Here is a 15,525-nt window from a genome sequence, read left to right as displayed (position 1 = left end):
CAGTATAACCAGTCCACTGATCCTCTCTCTCCCAGTTTTACCAGTCCACTCCTTCTCTCTGTCCCAGTGAATCTCTTACATCAGTTCAGCACTATTAGCTATTAGCCTGTTAGCCAGATTTGATGTGGACATGTTGATGACGCAACATTATCCGAGGTGCGTTTGATTTGGGTCAGATAAATTCGCCGGTCACGTGATACAAAAATATGTAAGATACAAAAAGAATGATGAGGGAAGAAAAAACAAGCAAAAGGGCATCTTTGCGTTGGGGTATATTATTGCTCGTCACATAATGACGCGATTCTCTATTTGACAGCATTGTGGTGGGTTTGTAAAATAGTTCTGAAAAGTCGTCAACTCTTAAGAATAATAGTTTTCTAGAGAGTTGGATTCGTTTGTGGACAACAAATGGGATGAAGTTGTCAAAATAGTTTAGACAGTAAAATTCAACACAGTAAATTATTCGTTATTTTTTTATTATTTTAACAATAATAAACATGAAAGAAGATTTAGCTTTTCCTTCTTCATAAAAGTCTAGAATATGGCATAACACATGTACTTCAATTCTTCATAGACAAAGTACTTTAAGAAGTAACACGAATACGAAGAGATACACTGAGAAATGACATTACGATAGCAGCTCTTAAACTCCTGACATGACTTCCTGAGGTAGACTTAACCTAATCACACAGCCGATCGGATCTATCTTCTCGGTGAAAACGTGTGATCAAAAACATTTATCAACAGTATATAAAAAAAAAGACTGGCTGATTTAAAAAGGAGAACCGGAGGGGATAAAACATTTTCATGAAATATCTCTACAGGAGGTTTGTTTGTTGGTCAGAACAGCTGCAGATCGAAGCTCGGTGTCACGCTGATGTGTGGTGAAGGTCAAACTCCTCCTCCTCCTGTCTTCTGAGGGGAAACCAATTGGCGACAGCATTTCATCATTCAAAAGGTCAGATCTTTTCATTCAGGTTGTTTTCTTAGTCAGGTTGTTTGGACCTGTGTGTGTGTGTGTGTGTGTGTGTGTGTGTGTTGGTAGCATCCAGGTCTACTCCAAAGCCATCCACTGGCCCATGAGCAGGGACATCAGTGAGCCGATGACAACGATGATGCTGTTGTAGATGGGCCCGCTGGACGCCCCAGCGTAGTACTCCATGTCTCCGGAGCCCTCTGAGTCGTAGCCGGGCCTGGGGCCGTAGCCTCCACCTCCGTGACGTGGGTAGCCGTAACCCCCACCGTACCCTCCGTAACCTCCTCCGTAACCTCCGCCGTACCCTCCGCCGTACCCTCCGTACCCTCCTCCGTACCCGGGGCGGCTGAGGGCGGACCCGATCATCGCTCCTCCTATGGCGCCCGCCGCCGCCGCCCCGGCTACTTTCCCTGCACTGGGCCCACTGCTCTGGCCACGGCCAAAACTTCCACCTCCACCAAAACCTCCACCTCCTCCTCGGCCAAAACTTCCACCTCGGCCAAAGCCGCCGCCGCCTCCGAAGCCTCCGCGACCCCTGCGGGCCTCGGAGCTGGGTAACAGGGTGACGAGGAGCAGCAGGCAGAGGGCCGCTGTGAGGGGGACATTCTGCAAGGCAGACATTATTGTTTTTGATTCTGCAACAATAAGAGAGAGGGAGCGTTATTAGGAGGAGTGGTCATTACTGCTCTGTTTCTAGAAAGTGAAGCAACCTTTTTGGATTTAGTAATAATAGAAACCAATGATGGAATATCTGCAAAATATTGTTTATAGGTAACAAAAGAAATCAACATATCCATCCTAGAATATATACCAAGCTGGTTGAGGGGGATACTACGTCTTTCACATGTATACACTGTTAGGTGTAGAAGTGGATCAAATACTTGTTACAGAATAATATCACTGGAAATGCTTGAACGTATGTAACTGGGTTATACTGGTGCCTTAAGGCACAGCTGATGAGGTGTTCTGATCGCCGACTGGTGTCGTTGCTCTTAAATTAGGAGCAGGAGAGCAAGGCTCGTAATCCAGTTTTGAGAAACACGCGTATTACACAACGCCGCGACTGACCCGGAATCAGAAAGCTTTTTGTAATCTCTCACACCGGATCTAGATCCGTGGACAAGGGTTAGGGCTGTAATAATTCATGTATGTTGGTCAGTATTAAAGGAAACAGTGACATTAAAAAACAATATTCCAGAAATGTTTTATAGACAATTGTGTAAATCTAGACGCCCAACTCCAGCAGCCACTACGTAAAGTATAAACTAGCAATAATTACATTATAAAGTATAGTGTTATATTTCATTGAATTGTGTAATAAACACAGTAATAATAGAGTACTATGAAATGGTGGCATAACCACAGTAAGTAAACAATATTTCCGACAGAAATCTTATACCCGTTACTTCCTTACATACTTGTTACTAATTGACGTAGAAAATAAGTAAATACACGAAATGTGGAATTGGTTTGCAAATTATGGTGCATCAGTTTAGAATAAAATGCCCCTAGAAATGGACAAATCCAATATTAAAGTGCTGCTTATGTTTTGCAAAATGGTCCTCAGGTAAACAACAAGATTACTTCTTACAGCACTGAGAATGACATCATCGGTCTCAACAAACAGTACACAGTCTAATCTGCGTCCTTTAAAAGATGAGTTGAGCTATAATTACACGGGGTCACTTAGCCTCACAATAATCCAGTGACTCAGATTAAAGATGCAGCAGCACTGATTTACCAGGAGGAAGATAAAAGAGAATTTAATTATGAATTTGGAGTCAGCATTTTAGTATTACTTCTGCTTTCCAGAAACAAAGCCTAATTTGTGATTAATTAAATAACAGAAATTAACTCGAAGAAACAGCCGAGGAGAGTCAGCGTTGGTAGGTGACGCACTAAGATCCTGTACTCAGTTCTAAAAAATCATTATACATGGGAAGGAATGACTCCTTTCAGTGTTACATTGTTATTAAATAGTATCAGTAATAAATACACCTAACGCTCTTAAATGTTATAGTTTGTCAATGTGCAGACACTTTTCAATAATTTGTGTACCATTTAATAGATAGAATAATAATAGATAGAAAGCAACGTCAAATAAATAGTACAAGACAAAGCTCTGATCAAGTACAATGTTCAGTAAATGTACCTTGTGACATTCCAGAACCGAAAACATTGTTCAAATTCGTTAAACTCGACAGGAAATTATTAAAAATGAGAGCAAACGATCTCACCTGTGGACCGGCGGTGTGGCGCAGACGAAGGTGAGTGATCCTCTTCCTCGCTTAGACTCTGACTGACGAGCAGTGTGTGATCCTCCAGACAATCACCATCTCACGCCTGCTCATTGGCTGGTGCTCAGTAAGCTGCTGTAGCACCGACATCACACCTTAATACCTCTGCATGTGTGTGTGTGTGTGTCCTGATTTGGTGACTAAACCAGAACACTTAACGAACTCTTGCGAAGATTCGATTAATTCATCTTATATCTCCTCATTTTGAATTATACAACATCATTTCATAACATTGTGAGTTTATCCCCCACTGATTATATGCATCTATATATATATATTAGGGCCGGGACTCGATTAAAAATATTAATCTAATTAATTAGAGGCTTTGTAATTAATTAATCAAAATTAATCGCATTTTAATTGCATAAATATTTGACCTGAGAATTTTTTTGTTCAACCAATTCCAGCAGACAAGTGTAGAAATAGCATATTTAGAAATATAGTACTTTCAGAAATTCAGGTAGCCTATAGGTAAGTAGACCTTCTGTAAACTATGTTTTTTTAAGTAGACCAATACTTTCAAGTACATTCAGAACATTGGTTATTTTTTCAGACGTGGACTTAGTTACCCTGGTCCTTAAACCAGTCATCTGGTGCAGTGTGGGTTGGGTGTGGGTCCTTGTACGGCCACGCTAGCTGCTAATTGTTTTGCGTTGAGGTGATACTTGAGGCTCGATGTGAATTCCTTGTTGCACAACTTGCACACAACCATGCTCTTATCGACGCTTCCATCTGTGTGTTTATTATAATAAGATTTCCCATTCACGGGGCCACCCGACACGGTCTCGTCAGCTTCTTCGTTCATGTTCACTGTGGTTTGTTGTTGTCTGAAGTCATGGATGCTAGTTGGTGCTCCAGTATAATCGGTCCTCCGAAACTCATCCAGTGAGAAACGTTCCGCGGTGCAAAAAATAAGTGTAAAAATGCGTAAAAAATGTTTAATCTGTTATTTTTTGTGTAATTAGTTCATCTTAATTCACATTGGAATTAATTAATCGTAATTAACACGCTAAAGTCCCGGCCCTAATATATATATATATATATATATATATATCTCAGGATAACTTTTTTTATTAAATAACAATCATTGTTAAAAAAAACAACTACATTTTCCAAGTCGTAGCATGAGTTCTTAGCATGTCTAGAGATCATCATTTTGTAAAAGACAATACAAAAGCAAGCAAGTCTTACGAGAATCACTGACAATATTACATGCACACACTCTCACACAGGCAGACAGAAGTTAAGAGCTGCACACGTGGAGGCAAATGGTGCTGAAATGCTCATTCATACATGAACACCATTCTTGGAAGGAAGGTAGTCTGCATTCACAGTCTGCTGGGATTCTACTCGAGTCCTTGTGTGTTTGATGTAAAAAGAAAAAGAAATTGCCACACCGAAGTGGAAGAGCCACCTGGAGTCCTCTTGTGAAGAATGGTGTTTAAACCGGTTCAAGCGATGACGCTTTTTTTTGTTGTGCTTGTTAACATCTCCTTGTCGTGTGACTTAAGGCAGTGAGGCCGACTCACCGGCAAAAAGTCTTATTTCAGGACAGAATTTATTTCTTCAAAAAGGGAATAGTTTTGGGGAAAAAGCTCGTTTGCTTTCTTTTTTCTTAAGCAGCTAGTTAGCTTAGCTTAGCACAAAGATGGATAGCAGCTAACTAGCCGGACTGTGTTCAGAGATAAAATCTGCCCACCAGCACCTCTGAAGCATAATTTAACTTGTTTAATCCGTACAAAAAAAGTGTAACAAAACACTTTGGTTTTTGGAAAGATAAAAACAAATGACGTATCAATATTTGAGCCTTAGCAGTGCTGGTAGAGCCGTTAGCAGTCTTTGCGCTACGCTAAGCTAGGAAGCTAGCGAGTACAACGTACCCAAAAACTATTCCTTTAACCTCAACAGTTAAGACCACCAATAGACTAATGGTCCCGACATTCACACATTATCGCCTCAGTCCCCCTTCAATAATCCCTCTGTTTTTTCAGATGAGATCTATTCAATTATTTTAATGTCCAAAAAAATTTGAAAATAAAAAGGCGTTCCGCTCGTCAGAGCATGAGCGCCTGGTCTGACGCTCTTCTTCTTCACTTGAAAACAGAGCATCAACTAGTGTATCTTTGTGCTTGGAGAAACCCTTTAACAGGCACTTAAACAAGATCATATTCAATGACGTCAGTGCTCTAAATGGATTTTGGGCATCAGCTGGCAAACTAAAGGGTGGAGACGGAAGACACGGCGTCTCGCTCTTGGCTCATTCATTTTGTAATGTACTTTCTGTGCTTTTCCATTGTGCTTTTTCAACTTTCGTCTGTAGGGTTTGATTGATTTAAATGATGTGAACAAAAAAAATGCTCCATGCAGAGGCAGTTCAGGACAATCCCTGAAACACGTAGGCCGGGGTACTCGTCAGCAGAGCCTCACTCACAGCTGGGTGGAGGCTTGGCTAATTCTGAATGTCCAATGAGCGGATCACATGCACGTCGGCCCCTCCGGAAGACAACCGAGCTGCTTCTCGATGATACAGCGCAGGTACGTGTACCTGCGGGCACGAGCAGACAAACACAGAGGGAGAACGGGTGAATGCATTCGTCATGGATCACAATGCTGTGTCCAGTGAGCTCGTAACAGCTGGTGAACATGTAGAACACATGTGTCAAACTCAAGGCCCGCGGTCCAAATCCGTCAACAAACCATTGGCCGTCAGCGCACACGCCCCCCCCCCCCCATCCATTCCCCCGCCCCTTCAGCCAAACCGATGTCAGTGGCCGCGTTCGGTCGAACTGGGCAGTATCTGGCCTGAACCTGAAATGCGAAATGTAGAAGATGTACCTGCTCCTGAGTTTCAGCACCTCTCTGTCCTCCTCCTCCTTCAGCTTGGTGATGAAACTCTGCAGGACTGGCATCTCAAACTTGATATACTGCGCCACCTGGTGGCAGGGAGGAGAAAAAAGCACATAAAGAGGTGTGAGGTAAATCAGAGGATGTGGGGCAGTCAGACATGTTCAGCAGTAGCAGCACACAAGGTGATTTACATCATACGTGACTTCCTCTCCCAGGTCTTCTTCCATGAGGAAGACCTTGCAGACCTGCTCACACGGGCCCTGCATTATTCTCAGCACCAGGGGGAAGTCACTCCGCTTCAGCTTCACACGTTCTGGAAACAGCGACACATCCGTCTGTGTTTTTCTTCATCGACACGTCCCTCTCGTCACGGGAGACACACTGGATAGTTCACACTCACCTCCGCTTGTGTGGACGAGGTAGAGCGCAAAATCGTCCGGGCTGTTTTCGATTTTGAACTTGTTGAGGAGAACTCGAAGCACCTGTGGCGTCCTCATGCAGCTGTTGATGCGGACGTTGGTCACAGAGCCGAAGGCAGGCGTGAACACTGACGTCTGAGAAAAGCAGAAACATGCATTGATTGTCCTCCATCACTTTAACAGTAGCACACGAGCTCCCTGCGTACATTCTGCCAGGCTTCACCTTGTGGTTGTAGAAGTGTCCGTTGATGGAGAAGCGATGGCGTCGGATCTTCCTCTGGTCGCTCGGCGAGCGCCGCTGGCCTCGCCTCAGGACGCCGGCGTCGCTCTTCGTCCTGAGCAGCTGGGCGGAGCTCTCGCTGTCCTCTGTCCAATCAGCAGTCAAAACATCAGCAATCATTTGCAAGTGGGGGTAATTTGATTTACTTTATTTACATTATATTGCCATAATAATACATTAGCATTTTTAGGTTTAAGTATATTTGCCATTTATTTATTTGGTCTTAACACAACGTTTCTGAGCCAACACAAATAAAACGAGTGAAAAGGCCTCACTCAATGACTCTGATGTTGTGATCTTTGTATCGATGCGTCGTGGTTACAGCCGAGCGAGCGACTCACCTTCTGCCTGTTCTTCCATCTCATCCGTGTCCTCCTCTGGTTGGCTCTCGGGTGGCGTCACTTCCACCGTGGGTGGGCTCTGCTGACTCTCTGTGCAGTTGGGGAAACTTAAAAAAGCAAAAGAGACATTCAATGTCTTTAGGGTTATTCTATTTCATGACATTAGACCCAGAGGAGTCATACTGTCCACAGTGTAAGAAGTAAACCTGAGAAAGAGCAACTTCCCAGAGGTGTTTCGAGGTGATTCAGCTCATTTAAAGATACTTTGTAGGGAACGTGTTTAGGAACGTGTTCAGCTGACGTTCGTCCCTAAATGTCAGCTGTGTGTCTGTGAGATCGGTTTGTATGGAACAAGAATCGCTTCATCACAGAGCCTGTTGACAAGGTTTGACCTGAGGCAGCGTTGGGCAAAACCCCAAACTGAGCCATCCGTGTTAATAGGATCCCTTCTGTCTATGGACCATGGCCCGTAGGATTCAGCAAACCGGGCAAAGCAGTGATCTAATCCAACTTGAGTCTTCATCACACAAACTAGATATAATCTATATCTTTCCCAAGGGACCAGCTCCCATCACCATTTCCGGTCAGCGCGGCGCAACCGGATCCGTCTGGACTTCTTACCCTTGACTGTCCAGAGTGCAACCGGAGTGCCAGGACGTGGAGGAGGGCGGGGGTCGGATCCGCTCGTGGTCATCCTGCATCTGAAGCCTGATTGGCCGCCGCAGACCCCAAAAGATATTCAGCAAGCCCTCAACGATCAGCTCTCCCTCTTCCTGTTGGGGGAGAGGCGCAGTGGTCAACGCACGCACGCACGCGCACACACACACACGCATACACCTACACGCACCTCTCTGTGTCGGAGCTGTAGATTCTGTCCGTCGTAGTAGAGGTTGTACGTCTTCAGATGTGAGAGGACTGTTGCCCTGGAGACAGAGGTGTTAAATCACTGGGGAGGAAATGCTGGACGAGCAGGCCGCTGATTTCACTTATTTTTAGCCCACTTATGTAAATGCTGCCGGACAGGAACATGCAGGGGGGGGGGGCTTTTTAACGAGGACATTTTGGTGTTGGTGGAGTTCTCAGACAAAGAACACAGCATCTTTAAAACCGGAATGTGGAGTAAATCAAAGGCTAGAGGGACAAAACGGAGAGACTCACAAGCACACGCAGCCTGCTACGTCAGCAAACTACAGAAGAACTCAGAGTCCAAAACACAGAGAGGAAGAACTCCCCTATATGGTTACATTATATGATATATTTATATTATATTATATATGTATATATATATATATATATATATATATGAAAGGTTCTTGTAACAACATTCTATATATATATATATATATATAGAATGTTGTTACAAGAACCTTTCAAATGGACAGCACAGAAGTAAGGGATGGACTGTGTATTTTTGATTGAATACATTAGTGAATGAAAGCTAAACAGACGGTTGTATGCAGCAGTTTGTATAAGAGGAGAGGTTTTTAAATCCTTACTTCCTGATGAACTTGTTCTCTCCGATCTGAACCCCGTACTCTGGATCATCCATTCTCAGTCAGCATGAGAGGAGCTGGGAAACAAAGAAGCAACACAGAGAGTTCACACACTTTCTCCCTCTGTCTCATGACTCCTCATGACCAGCAGCCTGGAGAGGAGGAGGAGGAGGTAAAGCTCCACACAGTAAACAAGGATCATATCTACTTTCCTGTCACAGTGCATAGTTCTTTTTTTTTTAAGCCGCCACGCAGTGTGAACATCTGGTGTGTGATGGAGGGAGCCAGCTGCTGTCTGCCCTCTTCCTCCTCTTTCCTACGATGTGTCCTCCTCGTGTGTCTTTCTCTCCGTGCTTCATAGCTCATCTACATAATATATATATATATACATACATATCTATCCAAATGTGATGTTGTGGAATCAATCTGTTTTTCTCCCATTCTCTGTATTTCACACACAAAGACGAGTATTTGTGCGAATGTGCCTTCTCAAGCGCAAATAATTAACAATTATATTGGATTTGAGCCGATTTGTGAATGGAAATGTCTCTGTGTCATCTTGGCCTTTGATCCACACGGAATTATTCTAAAGTGGATTGCCATGAATTTAGGTGGAGACATCTGAACAACCACTCGATTAAAGTGTGTGCAGGTACTCATAGTGTTAACGACTTTGCTGACCCTGACCTTTCCTCTACGGGTTTCACTTCAACAACAGCTGGACCGACCGGCAGAAGGTCTGACCAAATATTTAGACTCGTCCTCGGGGGGAAGCCATCATCCGATCTTAATCTGTCAGGTGCTTTGTTCGTTTTACTGTTCAAATACCTGAAACACAAATCGCTATCTGAGCTGCATGTTGTGCTTAATGCTAATCAGCAAGTCAGCATGTTAGCAGGCTGAACCAAGACAGCAACCTGGCTAAAACATCTGCTCACTGTTGTGAGCTTGTAAGCATTCGGCTGTACACTGAGTGTTCTTTAACCATTTATTGTCAAAGCGTGAGGTAGCCACTAGTTCCCTTTCATTTCCGTAGTGCGTCAAAATACATCCGCAGACTATAAGCGGCCTAAAGAGACACACCTTACAAATAAAAAGGGGCCGAAATGTCAGTTACAAGACTACAAGAGACCATACCGTGGAGAAGACTGGGATCTTGTTAAGTCGCCAGAGACAGCTGCAGATGTGGAGACAGAGAGAGAAGGGAGGGGGAGGGGGGGTGTTAGGTCAGGTAGACTGTACGTTTCTTAAGGGATTAGTCCTTTGGTCTAAGGGTGTCGGTATCAAATGCCGTTTTTTGAGGGACTGACAGCCAACAGACGAAGAAGAAGTGGGGGTGTTCAGAAGGAAGCGCTCCCCTTCCGTTAAATCACTTCCTCCTTCACACAGGAAACCGACACAGGCCTGAAACTTCCTCAATTCAAGCAGCTCGGCTGAACACACACACACACACACACACACACACACACACACACACACACACACACACACACACACACACACACACACACACACACACACACACACACACAGGTAAACCAGATAAACTGATTACTCACATAATGTGCCTCCTTTCCCCCCCATCTACTTGTATACGCATACTTAAACATCGCATACTCCACATTCAGGCGGAGTGACGTAGCCGCTTTAAGACACACAGCGTCGATAAATGAACGGAGCCTTTCAATCACTGAAATAAACGTGAGGCTAAATTAAATATTAAACACCAATCAGCCCGGGCACCGTGACGAGGCCTATCAATATTTCAGCACCTGTATTGACCCTCAAAAAAGATCAACCTTTGAGCTACACAATGGAGACCACGAGTCTTTCATGGTGCCGGTTGGCAGGTGGGGACAGTGATCGGACACGAGGCCGAATGTCAGACCAGGACTACGTGGTAATTGTGTCTGACGGGAAAAACGGGAATCTGGTGAACCAGCAGAGGGACGCCTGAGGAGGGAATAGAGCGTTGGTGGATAGCAGATCAGATCTGACCTTTCACCTGTAGAGCTGCGGCGATGAATGCGGTATGAACGCAGTCACACGGACCCCGTCCTCTCCGTCCAGGGAGCCCTTCTGCTCCAATCGTAGAATCCCCCTGTGTCTCATTACAACCTCAGCCAATATTCAGCCCCCATCTCATCCCTTCGTAAGACCCCAACTCTCCATTTCATCTTTGTTTTTCTTCCTGGGAATTCTTTCCTCTCTGCTGTCTGGACCGCCGTCTCGCTCCTTTGCGATTCCCTTGAGAGAGAGACTGGAAACCATCCACCAGGCCATTGAAACTCGGGACCACAACTTCCTGACACCCCCCCCCCTCCTCTCTTCATTCAGTCTTTCATTGACATGCACGCTTGTTTTCTGCCCTCTTGCCCCGCTGTCCCCGAGCCTCCTCTGTCAAAGTCAGTGGACGATGAATAGCTACAAAGCTCCTCCTGTCTGCTTTCAAACCCACCAGCACCCCTGCCTTCACAGTACTACCCCTCTGCCTCACTATTGTCACCATTGTCATAGCAACACCGAAAACATCTGAGCGCCCACTAACCAAAAATAGTGCGGGTTTGTGTTTGTGGGAGCTTTAGATGTCTTCGGTGTGTGTGTGTCTCCTGCTCCTCATTTGGCATGCAGTGCTTGGGTTGTCAAAAAGAAAAAAAGAAAAAAACTAAATATGGCGTCCAGATTGTCCAGATCCAGCAGAAACTATTTGTGCGCCTTTGTTGCCTGGAGAGCTGCAGAGATTATTAGATCACAAAGTAACTTTACAATGATCGATTAATCATCCCTCCTGTTATTTTGACAAACCAAGAATGGAAAAATATGCACAGGTTTCGGGTCTTTAAAGATGAATGAGTCCTTGTTTTCAAAGTCTTATATGTTTGGGTTTTGAGCAGATGATTACAGAGGTCATCATGTGCTCCGTTTTACAAGATTGCAGCGCTTTGTTGACTGGGTAATAAAGATGAAGGTTAAAGACGAAGAGTTCACTCCGTTAATAGTTCATCATCACACCCACACACCTTCAAAGTAATGCAGCCCAGTGGAAAGATCCTCAACATATCGCTCAGCTCACCGGGTGTCGATTCAACTTTATGAAAATGATCTTGAATCGTATCGTTTTTAATAAACGACCCACCCCAAATGCAGTTAGACAGAAACAGTTCTATTAACTGAATATTAAAGAGCATCAAACTGAGCATTAGCTTCGTGAAGGAAGAATAGATTTGACCTCCCAGCTAAAACCAACCGGTCCTGCAGGGCCGTTGTAGTGTTACTGATAGCAAATAAAACAAAAAGACCGAACACTATTCACTTTGTCAGCCTTGTGTGTGTGGAGAGGAATCTCAACTATCCATCGCTTGTTATGTAACCTTTTAGACCAACACACTGCAGGAGACCAAATTTGGACAAATGGGGCATTTGTGATCTTTTCTGGTTTAGATAATATAATACAAGATAAGAACTATGCTTCCCGCGTTACGAAGGACGCCCATTAACGCTGCACGGGATTTAAATACATCGCAAACCGCCTCACAGTCGAGATTTTTAGTCCACGAACGTGTCGCCCGTGCCTTTTTGATAGCGATAAATGTCTAATTGTTCTTTAGCCGGCTGACGTTACCAACGAGTTCAAACCGCACCGACCCGCAGCGACGCGTCTGTCCGACCCGCTGGAGCTCTATCCCGGTCACCGAACTGCAGCAGGCTCTCCGGTTGCTCTCTAGTTCCGCCTCTCCTCTTCTCGCCCGTTACCGGAGAAACACCCCGGTCGAGAGGTCCGTCTGCCGTGGTGGACCACGTGGGGAGAGCGGCGGCCCGAGAGCCAATCAGAACGCGACGCTAACGCCCCTTTGTTCGCGCGCAGAGACAAGTGAAAAGACCGAAACAATGGGAGAGGTGAGCATGCGCAGATCGTCCCAGCGTCCTCCGTCAAACTCGGTCGACCCAAAGAGAAAGACAGAGAAATAATCAATGATTTAGTTATGAGCATTGCAGCGGATCTTTTTAAAGTGCGATTAAAAATCCTCCACCTCAATCGGATGACTTGGTGCTTTTAAAATAAATGCATATGAATCCATCACAGTTTAATCAAACGGCTAAATACTTCGGTTTCATTACCAATAAAGACAAAAGACTGTATTCATTCAGTAACATCTTATTAAATAGTTTTAGGAACAAAGATTAAAACATTTTGTTGCTACAATTAGATTACACAATTTATCTTCCAGAAGGTTTAGCAAACTTTACTCCATTAAATATACATTTGTTTCTCTCAACATCTATTTAAAGTTTCTCAGCTTGTTCTTTCATTTGTACTTGTAATGCATCAAAATGGACATGAAAGAAACAAAAAAATATATATATGAAAAGGTCCTAACACACACACAAAAGATTTGTCCAAACCACAGAATCATATGATTAAAATGCATTTTACTTTTAAATAAAAAGTACAACAGAATGGTGCGATTTCCAGCATGGTTTATGATTAAAAGTTATAATTCGTTTATTACAAATATTTGCTTGAAAAAAAAACAACAAAAACAAATGTATAAAAAAAGAACCGCATAAAAAAAAAAAGACATACGCACAATAGTATATTCTTCAGGCATAATCCCCTTCAAAATAACTGAAAGGGACTGATGTCTGTGTCTCACACCTTGTGGCCACCTCCTTAAAAGCTATAGGTTGGATGTAAATCAAGTAAAGGAGTCTGTGCTTGTGTGTTTTTACTGTAACAACAACAACAACAACCGGTCAGAAACACATGTTTATAGAATCCTAAAGACGTAGTAGAGATAAACCCCGAGGGGAGTTCCTCTGTTGGCCCAGTGATAAGGCAGGTCCACTCAGCTGAGGAGGACTACAGGCTCTTAACAAGGTGGCCAGCCGGCGTCCTCTTCTGCATCCACAGGGGCCAACTGGGGAGAAAACCGGGTCCACTAAACACGAGAGGAGAGCACTATGTTTTCAACGGAGAGAGTGAAAAAGAGACCGAGAGAGGGTGCGTCGGGAGAAGTAAATGCTCGTTGCATAAATGTACTAAACAGACCACCATGATGATCATCATCATCATCATCCGCGCATGGCCACGTACTGAAGCGTTCACTCCATGAAACACCACCTCTCGAACCACCTCCTCTCTACAAGAAGATACTGCTGCTCTCTGACCTGATCGTCACCCGCCTCCCGCAGCAAGGAAGCTTACAAAATACGACTGCGCTGCTGGTCCTACCCGCCGCCCGATAACCGCGCTCATCCTCTACAAGCCGTCCAGCCGGCCGCACAGAGATGAGCCAGAGGGGTCTGTGGTCCCCGGGCCTGCCCTCCTCTGTGACCACGCTTACATCTGACATTTCCACAGACCCTTCCGGTATTGGATTCTGATTGTACTACTGGATCTGGACAGGTATCCTTACAAATTAAGCTTCCGTAGTATTTAGAGGGCCAACATGACAGAGTCACAAGGGGAAAAAAAATCATCTGTTCTTCCAAATCGAATGATATACACCCACATCCAGTACAGCAGGAGTGCAAAGCACCAGGCTGTGGAAATACAAGATCAACCCTATTTCTAGCAGAAATCTGTAACAACATTCAGATGCCTTTGAAGACATAACCTTACCGCCGCAGAGTCATAACCGGGGCCGTCACAGAGGAAGGCCCAAAAAACGTCATCAGTTCAGTCGGCGAGTCATTGAACAAGACTACGTTCATACTTTAGAGACTAAACATGTAAATAAGCTTGAGTCACATGTTAGGTTCTGTTCTTGGCACCATTACATGTAAGAAGGCCCTGATCGCGAACTTTGTCAAAACTATTTGGTTTCCGACAGTTTTTTTCAGTGATTTTCTGTTGTTTACAATAAACAATGAGAAATGGAATGAAACGGAAGCAGCTTACATAAGAAACTCGTGTCCAGCAGCACCGGCTGTGGCTTAGCGGGTTCCGTTGTCATCGTCACACGGATCTTCAGATGAGCGAGTAAACTAATAAATATACTTTCAACAAGACAGACACATAGGCCCTGTAAGCAATCACTAATCATCTGGTCATAAATAAATAAATAGATTTAACAGGAGATAGAGTCAAATTGGGATGAGGTTTCAATTTTAGTAGCTGAAAGGCTTTTGGTAGATAACACAAACTTCCACATTTTAGCATTTTGGTTCTGGCTAAACAAGTCGTTTTCATTTAGATTTTATCTTCTGATATTGTAATGTTGCAAAGTTTAAGATCCAAGACCGCGCCACGAAGGGCTGCCATGGCGTTTTTACTTTACCGCATTTTATTTTTATCTTTAATTCTCGTACTGGACCATGTCAAATTCCTCTATGTGTACCATATGTGGCAATAAATTGCTTCTGATTCGTGGTGTTTTTTTAAATAGCTGTTTTCTAATTGAAAAGGCACATAGAGTGTTTAAATTAAAAAGAGCTGCTGTTTAGGCTACATGCCACCTAAACTGCAACAGACACGGACAACCGCGAACATCAGCAGTTTCTCTTGTATAAAATATTAGAGAGGAATGTAAGGAATTAATAAACCTCGTTAAATAAGCGAGAGAATGCTTTATGACATCTGCTTTGCCTGAAAGTTAAGAGAAGTAAACTACATTTAGGTACTCTCAAACCCTTCTAACTACATTTCAACACAATTTCTGCCAGCCGAGCACACTGATGGAGGTTGGGATGGTGGTTTCTAATCTGTGCAAGTCCCACCTAACACACGTTACTGCTCGCTGCAGAGCACAAGTGACACCAGGGAGAGAAGCTTCACACGGAGGATCCCAGTGCTGTCATCAGACAACTAGCCACAGTGGGAGGAGTCTCGGCCCGTCCCTCAAACTGCATGCTGGGTAGACCTTGCTACG

The 15,525-nt window shown here is 44.1% G+C and overlaps 2 protein-coding genes across 7 annotated transcripts; both read right to left on the bottom strand.

Moving 5' to 3' along the window:
• Positions 1 to 549: 549 nt before the first annotated feature.
• sprn2 (shadow of prion protein 2) lies at positions 550 to 3,521 on the bottom strand. The gene is made up of 2 exons (XM_037483102.2): positions 3,214 to 3,521; positions 550 to 1,611 (listed from the first exon to the last, which is right to left on the bottom strand). Exon 2 carries the CDS (start codon positions 1,595 to 1,597, stop codon positions 1,055 to 1,057), a length of 543 nt encoding a protein of 180 aa, XP_037338999.2. The 5' UTR covers positions 1,598 to 1,611; positions 3,214 to 3,521; the 3' UTR covers positions 550 to 1,054.
• An 807-nt stretch (positions 3,522 to 4,328) lies between these two features.
• Positions 4,329 to 12,439, bottom strand: LOC119225423 (ras association domain-containing protein 2). 6 transcript variants are annotated; one of them, XM_062562243.1, is made up of 12 exons: positions 12,299 to 12,439; positions 10,652 to 10,900; positions 9,791 to 9,830; positions 8,657 to 8,730; positions 8,008 to 8,083; positions 7,782 to 7,933; positions 7,161 to 7,267; positions 6,763 to 6,905; positions 6,521 to 6,674; positions 6,312 to 6,433; positions 6,109 to 6,206; positions 4,329 to 5,818 (listed from the first exon to the last, which is right to left on the bottom strand). In XM_062562243.1, the coding sequence occupies exons 4-12, from the start codon at positions 8,707 to 8,709 to the stop codon at positions 5,749 to 5,751; spliced, it is 975 nt and encodes a 324-aa protein (XP_062418227.1). In that variant the 5' UTR covers positions 8,710 to 8,730; positions 9,791 to 9,830; positions 10,652 to 10,900; positions 12,299 to 12,439; the 3' UTR covers positions 4,329 to 5,748. The 6 variants fall into 6 exon arrangements, with proteins under 6 accessions (XP_062418227.1, XP_062418229.1, XP_037339174.2 ...); XM_062562245.1 differs by having other exon boundaries at positions 10,659 to 10,900; XM_037483277.2 differs by lacking the exon at positions 10,652 to 10,900 and having other exon boundaries at positions 11,674 to 12,439.
• Positions 12,440 to 15,525: the final 3,086 nt, after the last annotated feature.

Source organism: Pungitius pungitius, chromosome 5, assembly GCF_949316345.1.
Source record: "Pungitius pungitius chromosome 5, fPunPun2.1, whole genome shotgun sequence".
In the NCBI taxonomy this organism is placed as follows: Eukaryota; Metazoa; Chordata; class Actinopteri; order Perciformes; family Gasterosteidae; genus Pungitius; species Pungitius pungitius.
Note: the sequence above shows the minus strand (reverse complement) of the source record. Positions and strands in the feature narration are given on the sequence as shown.

What these genes read in the sequence shown, in the direction of transcription:
- sprn2 (XM_037483102.2), bottom strand. Translation starts at nt 1,597, where the DNA reads ATGTCTGCCTTGCAGAATGTCCCCCTCACAGCGGCCCTCTGCCTGCTG.
- LOC119225423 (XM_037483277.2), bottom strand. Translation starts at nt 8,709, where the DNA reads ATGGATGATCCAGAGTACGGGGTTCAGATCGGAGAGAACAAGTTCATC. An exon ending in GACACTTCTACAACCACAAG is followed by an intron (nt 6,675 to 6,762) that starts GTGAAGCCTGGC and finishes TGCTTTTCTCAG; the next exon opens with ACGTCAGTGTTCACGCCTGC. An exon ending in CCTCGTCCACACAAGCGGAG is followed by an intron (nt 6,434 to 6,520) that starts GTGAGTGTGAAC and finishes CGCTGTTTCCAG; the next exon opens with AACGTGTGAAGCTGAAGCGG.